The sequence below is a fragment of the Malurus melanocephalus genome, unplaced genomic scaffold, assembly GCF_030028575.1.
Source record: "Malurus melanocephalus ecotype Western Australia unplaced genomic scaffold, MMel_1.1 scaffold_3, whole genome shotgun sequence".
Classification (NCBI taxonomy): domain Eukaryota; kingdom Metazoa; phylum Chordata; class Aves; order Passeriformes; family Maluridae; genus Malurus; species Malurus melanocephalus.
The window spans coordinates 1,504,164-1,512,193 of NW_026623235.1; the positions used below are offsets into that span (position 1 = coordinate 1,504,164).

Here is an 8,030-nt window from a genome sequence, read left to right on the forward strand (position 1 = left end):
CAGTAAACAAATACTCTGCTAATTACAGCAGGTTTTTATTACTGCACTTTGTTTGCTTTGTTAATTGAATACATTTTTCTACTTATATGGCTAAAACCACAACATATTTCTGAAAGCATTTTTCCTATGATAAGCAGTATCAATTCTGTTACTAKTCTTTAAATTTAAATTCAATTGTTATCAGATTACAAACTTTCTCATCAGGGACTTTTGGCATCCTTATTAAAATCATATWACTTATAAACATTACTTTCCTGAGTCTTCCTGTGAGCATTAAACACAGATTTAAACACTTTCTACTAGTGAGAAATCAGTAATAGTATCTAAAGCAGTTTTGTTCTGGTTTTTAAACAATTTTAGGAGAAAAYGTTCTGGAATGAGTGCTTCCYCTAAAGAAAAAGATTTCARCAATCTATTCCCRSCAATATAAAATGAAAATTGGCCAGTGAAAGTAAAAGAAAAACACAAACAACTGTTTACTTTCCATACAAAATGTCCACATGACACGTGAAAAGAAATGAGTAACTTAGATATTGAACCTTCAGAACTTTAAACCACACACACACACACTAACCCATAGCAGAACCCAAAAAAAGTCCAACATGACAGGGGAAGKCAAGAACTGCTGGCCAAGTGCTAGGGAAGAACAAAATGGTGGACAGCTTTGTCTCGGGGGAGGAAGAAAAGAGTCCACACAGCTTGGGCAAAAAAAAAAAAAAAAAACAGATGAGACCTGGTGAACCACCACTGTTGGTCTCTTCATGCAGCAGCCAAAGTTGGTGGAGTTGGAGTCCTTTCTCTCCTTGGTTTGGCTTTTCCCGAGGTCTGGGGCCAGGCGGAGCTGCTCCAGCAGCTCCTCGCAGGTCAAGCTGACCATCTCCCCAGAAATGATCTGATTTTCAGAACAAAAGCCAAGCCAGTCCAGGAAGAAACGACAAAAGCCTCTAAAGAATCGCTACTACTGTTCAGGGAAAAACTTCYTCCCTAAGCCAACTAMAACCAAACTAGCTAAAAGCAACAATGTAGCCTCAGATCTGCACTGTGAGCTGAGCACATCAGAGTGAGGGCTCAAASAAAGCCCGGCCCAGAGTTCCCCCGCTTCCCACCCCTCCCCTGACTCACCTTAAAGCTACKGGACTCATTTCTGGGCATAAAGCAAATGATCCGGAATAGTGTATCGTCACAAAAGCCCCAAAGTGTCAACAGTCTTCATTACTAAAAAAGAGACTTATGCTTCTCATTTTCTAATTTGAAGTGATTTTTCAAGAAAATAAATGCTASGCCTGAGGTGGGATTTTTCCTCATATTTTGATCTCTTCTAATGAGAACCTGGGTTTCTTGTCTATTTTGCTTTTTCTCTTCAAAATATTGTAATTTTCATTGGTACTTGTACTACTGAGGTGACTGTCTATCCCTGTGCTGCCACATTTATATCAAGCAAAGGCTTTTCTCTGTAGCTTTACATATTAGCATTATTTAATCAAGTACATTGACTGAAAATTGATCTAACCTGAAAGAATAAAAAACCCACTTTGTTAAAAAGATCTGGTTGAGAATCTCTTTTATTAATGTATGTGTCTGTTGTAGGTTGTCATAACAGTACACTTAATTTTTAAATGCCTCGTAAAGACTAATTTCTATTGTAACCAACCTGGCAATAAAAGTCACCAAGTTATCTATCGTGGGTAACTGCACTTTCCTCACAAAAAAAAAAAAAAAAAAAAAAACAAAAAAAAAACCCAAAAAAAAAAACCCAACAATCCCAGATAATACTCTTTTCCAAATACACTTTATCTGCCTGCTTACCCTCACTTCACTTTTAATTACTAGTTGGTATATCCTTCACTAGTATTTCTTACAGTTTCTATTTCTCATTTTGTTCTTGCATGGGATTAAGTGTCAGGAAATGCTAATTAACAAAATATAGCTAAATAACCTCTTTTTGGTCAAAAGCTGGACTCCTGTTCCAGCATGGGGACTTCTACAGGCTGCAGGCAGGTCTCTGTTCCACCATAAACCTCCATTTCTGTACGGGGACAGCTGCTGCACCAAGGGCTGCAGCAGAAATCTTGCTGTYGTGTCTGAAGTACATCTTCCCACTCTTGATTCACAGACCCTGGTCTGGAGAGTTGCTTCCCTCACAAACCTCACTCCTCTTTACAGCTGCAATGGCACTGCCATTGTGCAGCTCTTTTACCCTTTCTTAAACACATAATCTCAGCCATGCTACCACTACGGCTGATGGGCTCAGCGTTGATCAGCAGTGGGTCTRTGTTGGAGCCGGCTGGCATTGCCTCCTATTAACATGGGAGAARCTTCCARCAGCTTCTCACAAAASCCACGTTTGTAGCTCCCSYTGTAGCYCTAAACCTTGCCACACAAACCCAAAAAATAAACAATCCCTGGTCAAGGATAGGCCTAAATTGAAAAAAAAAAAAGCAAGTAACTAGTTACTTGGTATAAATTCCAATTTGGAAACCCAAAGAAAGACCCAAATTTTTGTGTCCTTACTCTTTCTCATCCACACAATCTGTAAGGAAGTCTTTAGCTAACAGGCCATCTTGAAAAAGATAATTTTAAGAATCAAAAGTTTTAAATACCTCAGATAAAAACCCTTTGAAGCTGGATAGATTTTGTGCATCTGAGTCAAGTGAAAGATTTTTTTTTAAAAAAAAAATTTAATTTCATTCTACACAGAATATGTAAAATTAAATCAAAAGTAGTGTTTCCACGGGGGAAAAAATGCACAAAATCACAGTTGTAAATGATAAACTAGTTTTGTTAGCCATTGTTCTCTTACAGCTTTCTATTKTAATGAAAATAAGATGATCCACAAAATATGCAGTATCAGACAATGAAATATATACTTCAGAAGAGAAACAAATTGCTTATGGTTTCAATAACACATTTCATTCAGTGTAAATCACTTTACATTTTATCTAGATTTATATATGAAAAAATTCTGGCTAAAATCAGAAACATATGCTCTAGACAATACTTCAATTTATTATGGAAAATTCTACATGTCMCTTACATTTTAGGAAAATATAATATGAAATACTTTTAAATACTCAAGAACATAGTATCAGTAAGAGAGGAGTTATGTGAGAGAAGTTAGGTGAGATATTTCAGAAGTAATTACACCAAATTTCAAATTCAAATTTCAAACAGAGTYCTTAGGTATCCTACCCCTTTTTATGAGCCTGACATTGATAGTTTCTATGTTAGAAGACTACACAAAGATTTTCTTAGAAGTGCAGTCCTACCCAGAGAGAACAGAATGGAAGYCTKTGGGTTTTTTATCATGCTATAAAMCATCTATTTTACCTGCAACATTTGWGAYACTGCTACATTCTTGAAACATCTTCACATTAAGGCACATGTTCATGCTAACAATAAAAAACTTGTATAATGTGTTCCTTGTAAAGAAAGTGTGATCTTTCTTCAGACTATAGATGCATTTATCTGAATAAAGGCCTTCTAAGCACAAATTTTATGACAATCAATATCTTCTAGTACTTTCCAGCCTATCCATCACAAATATATTGGTTAATTCAAAAATAATCAGAATTTCATGCTCAATTAATCTAAGGCCTTTTCCGGTTTTAGTTTTGTTTTGGCCTTTTATTGGYCTTTTATTTGTATGTTTATTTGGGGTTTTTTTTTCTGTCATAACCAAACTCTCCAAATATGTTGGAAGAACAGATGCCAACTTGTTTTGCAGCTGCTGCTGCCAAGTTAAGCTACTAATGGGAAACAGAATACARAGTTAATGTCTTTGCCTAGGACAGTGTGAAATATATACTGTCCATCCTCACCTGCTCTCACCTGCAGAGTGCTTAAATAAATCTTTCATAGACTCTTCTGGGAAGAAGGTTCCAGCACTTTGTCATTAGTATTTAATGTGTCATAACTCCTCAACATTTCAGACTAGAGTACATACTGGAGTCCAGGTTACCCGTGTCAAAGCAGCCTAGAGAACCATTCCAGTTCTCTGCCCTGTGATTATTAAATACTCCACTGAAAGTGACTAACAACAAAATAAGTGAAACATTCCAACCCAAGTATCATAAAGACAAGCATTAGAAAACTCTTACATGTTCAGATATTCTTTAACTATTTAACTCTGAACTCTTCCACATGCTGGATATCCCATRATGACATTGCCATTTCTTTCACTAATGAATGCCTAAACTCCAATTATCCACTCAAACAAAAAGAAATATTTCACTATATTTTATTTACTTTCAGATTTTTCTGTTAAAAAAATGGGTAAACTCCTCAAACTAATGATTTTCCTTCCGTTTCACATTCAAAATATAAGAAATGCTGTAATTCARCTCAAGTTGACAAACATTAGAATAAGCAACAGGACATCTACACAATTTTTTATTATTTAAATGAAGATGGCCTACCAAGATTTTATTAAGATATAAGACTTGGTATATAATGACTGACTGGAAAACTACAGAAAGTTAGCTCTTCATAAATAATTCTAAGTCTTGTCTCATGGAAAACCCCAGCCTACCTACTTGATGCATATTCTGGCTCTTCATTTCACTTAGAAACAAAAAGTAGAGATATTTTGTTACACAGCAGATGTGCAGTAGAAGAAAACTTTGAGAACTTTTTTTTTTATAAATCAATAGGTGCAATAGTCAAGTAAAGCATCAAAGTTCCTAAGAAATTACTTTTTAATATTACTTATTATCCAGATCAACCGAAAAGTTTTTAGTAATTTTATAAATTATATAATTTTTTTTCCAGAACGAATGATAAAGAACCTGGGTTTAGTTTTAGATTAGCTATAGTCTAAGGGCATATATGTAGTATAACAACTCTAAATCTAATTAAAAAATTGCTGTTAATTAAGCTTTCCAAATCTGTTTCTCCCAACATATGGGGGGATACTTTTCCATAATTGAACACATCAGTCTAATTTAGAGAATATAAATGACATGCTAAAAAAAGAATATGCTCTCAGTCTGCTTCTCTACATGAGCAATTATTAAATTAGCATTGTAAATTTTTATGTTTTGTAAACAGATAATGGGAATTATCATATATAAAGTAATCTTACTATATCATTTKAATATAGCCAAAGCCTTTTGTAGAACAAAAATGAAATCATAGTTTGAAGCTCATGAATGAATAAATAAAACACATTCAAGAAAAATCAAATGCATATTTAGCTATTCAAGTGATTCATAACGTTTGTATGTCATTGGTGTTACCCCATTAATTATTATAAATTATTATTTTAAAATTATTTTATCTGACAGCTAGTTCAAAARATTTCAGTTTAAGAGCCTGAAAAACTCTATGGCAATTAAATMATATTCTAATACAGGTAATTAACTATGTAGGTGGCACTAGGAATTAAGTTATAAAACACTATTTGCTAAAGCTTAAGACTTACAGACTTCTACTGCACCCTGAAGCAGTAAAAATATACTACTTTTAGGCAACACKTATGGAAACCAAGACTGATGCTTTTAATTCAATATAATTATYTAACTTTGGATCTTTTCTTATTATAAAATTAAAATTATTTATTTGGTGTATGTTATGTTTGGAGGGGTTTATACTGAGATGAAGAAAATAAGATTTGACTTCTCTGTATCTAGCCAACCACTTGTATCACCTGTTGTTCACATGCCTGTCTGTCTTCCAGAACTACCACAATGCTTTGTGAGCCACTTAAGTGATCAAGATTTTACTGGAGGTCATAACTGCAATTGATGGGTTTGTACACATCTTCTTTTCCATGAATCAATAGCATATTTAAACCAATAAAACAAACACAAGGATTTGTCATATTGACATGTTTCTTGAGTAGTGTGATGCTGTGTTACTATAAAACTACCAGACCAGAAAAACACAGAATGTATAATTTATTTTTCCTACKTAACTGAATTTGATCTTGAAAGAGGCTATTTACTGTTTTATTTCTTGTACTTGTTYTACAACATCTACATAACACATCTACACTGAGATCAAAAATTGCAGAAGTGAAACCAGCAAAAATATTTTTACTACTGCTAAGTCAACAAACAAGCAGTCATAAATACTCCTTAAAGGTGCTATATTTGAAGTAAAACCAGAACCAAAAAGTACTGTCACTTGGCTCAGGGTGTTGTATCTCACAGATCACGACGGAAATTTCTAGGTTAGTGCATCAACAACCATACTCATTTACAGATCATGCATACAGTTAACTGTACAGAAACTCGTGCAGAGAGAACCCATGACCAACAGGTGCAGCCAATGCTAATTCCCCCTAGCTCTGTATTGAAAGGCCTCCATGCYGTTCACTTTCCAACATTATGAAACTCACTAAGGCTTCACCAATCCTTCCCAGTACAACAGTCCATTCCATTCTGTTTCAAAATATGTACATTTTTAATACAGCAATAGTTAAATGGCTAGACACACAGTGAGGTAARAGAGTCTATAGTACCCTTCATCTTKATGCTACATCTTCAGAATGTATTCAAAAACTATTTTACAGCTGTAATTGTAACATCAACATTTGTGCCACAGTCACAATTAGGACCATGACTTTTTTTTTTTTTTTTTTTTTTTTTTTTTTTTTCAGCAAGACTACCTATTCACAAAACAAAAAGTAACAAAAAGTTGTACTTCCACATTTCATCATCTTTTTGTCTTTTATCGCATTAGAATTGCAATAATTGACTTACCCTATTGTAGGTGGTTCAGAACCTTCTACTTCCAAATAATCATACTTTTCTTCCATTTGGAAATCTGTAAATATGAGCGAGATAGTATCACCAGGCTCTGCCACAATTGTCCATGTGCAATCAGCATTATTATGATACTCATTAGGAAAGTTTGGGCTTGAGATAATTCCACTGGATCCTCTCATAGTTCCTCCACAAGCATCCTCAGCTGTTAAAAAAAAAAAAAAAAAAAGTGTATACACTTTTGCCGAGAATAGAAATTTATTACTGTTTAGGTGAACAATTGCTTAAGACTTTTTAACATGTTGTACTTTGAATGCTGCTCCAAAAATAAGGTGTTAAAGAAGTAATTGCCTCAAATTTCAATTATTTAAATATTATTATGCTTGTGCCAGCACATATTTTTTTTAATCTATTTATTAGTAGATTATAAATCTGGACTAGCATTGTTTTACTCACTTTACAACAGCATGCAAAAATGTCATTATTTCCTCTTTTTTAACTAAAAATGTTTTCATAAATCAGGTTGAGCTGAATCCTTATCATATACAGTATAACACATGATGTGCAGTAGTCACATTACACCAAGAAAACAAGCACRAGAATCTTACCCATTATGTACTAATTGTACTGTCATTTGATTTTAGTGAGCATCTAGTAATGTTTAGGTTTATTCTTGAAAAATCTTTTTCCAATTTTCAAGCAACAAATCAGTTTTTAAACCAAAGCCATTCACGAGTGATTTCTTAATTTCAGACRCAAGATGTTTTCACAATTAAAATGTTTACAGCAGAATATTAAATTTTAATAGATCAAATATTTAATATTTAACCATAAGAATGCATTTTTCATGTCATATGAATAACTGTGAAACTATTTTACCAATTAGCAATTTTTTTTTGACTGTGACTCTTAAACCAAAAATTGGCTATTTTTTACCTTATGATAAATAAACTAGGCAAACATTGGTTATTTACAAAATCAGTTCTAAAAGAAGTAATTTTATAAGGAAATCGTGCTGTCCCGCCATAAAGGGGAGTCGGGGAAGACTTTTTGACAGCTTTCTCGGAATAAAGYGGAAGCAAGGCAATATTGTATCTGAGAACTGTTTATTGATAAAGAAAGATAAGTGTTCCTACCAAAGGGGGACCGAAAAGAGAACAAAGAGAGGGAAAGAGGGACGGAGAGAGAAACAGAACACCGGGACAGATCGCCCTCGCTGCACCCCGTGCGCCTTGTCGGAGCCAGCTCGGTCGACAGAGCGTGTGCGCTGCGAGCTGCGAAGAGCCTGCGCGGCTCCCGGGGCGGGCCGGGCGCGGTTTTCAAACA

At 34.5% G+C, this 8,030-nt stretch overlaps 1 protein-coding gene across 3 annotated transcripts in view; it reads right to left on the reverse strand.

Annotated features, from left to right (window-relative positions):
- CSMD3 (CUB and Sushi multiple domains 3) overlaps positions 1-8,030 on the reverse strand; it is a 575,335-nt gene that overhangs the window by 383,185 nt on the left and 184,120 nt on the right. For all 3 annotated transcript variants that reach the window (XM_057367689.1, XM_057367683.1, XM_057367675.1), the window contains exon 5: positions 6,702-6,909. In XM_057367689.1, coding sequence (XP_057223672.1) covers positions 6,702-6,909 — 208 coding nt within the window. The remainder of the gene's footprint in view (positions 1-6,701; positions 6,910-8,030) is intronic.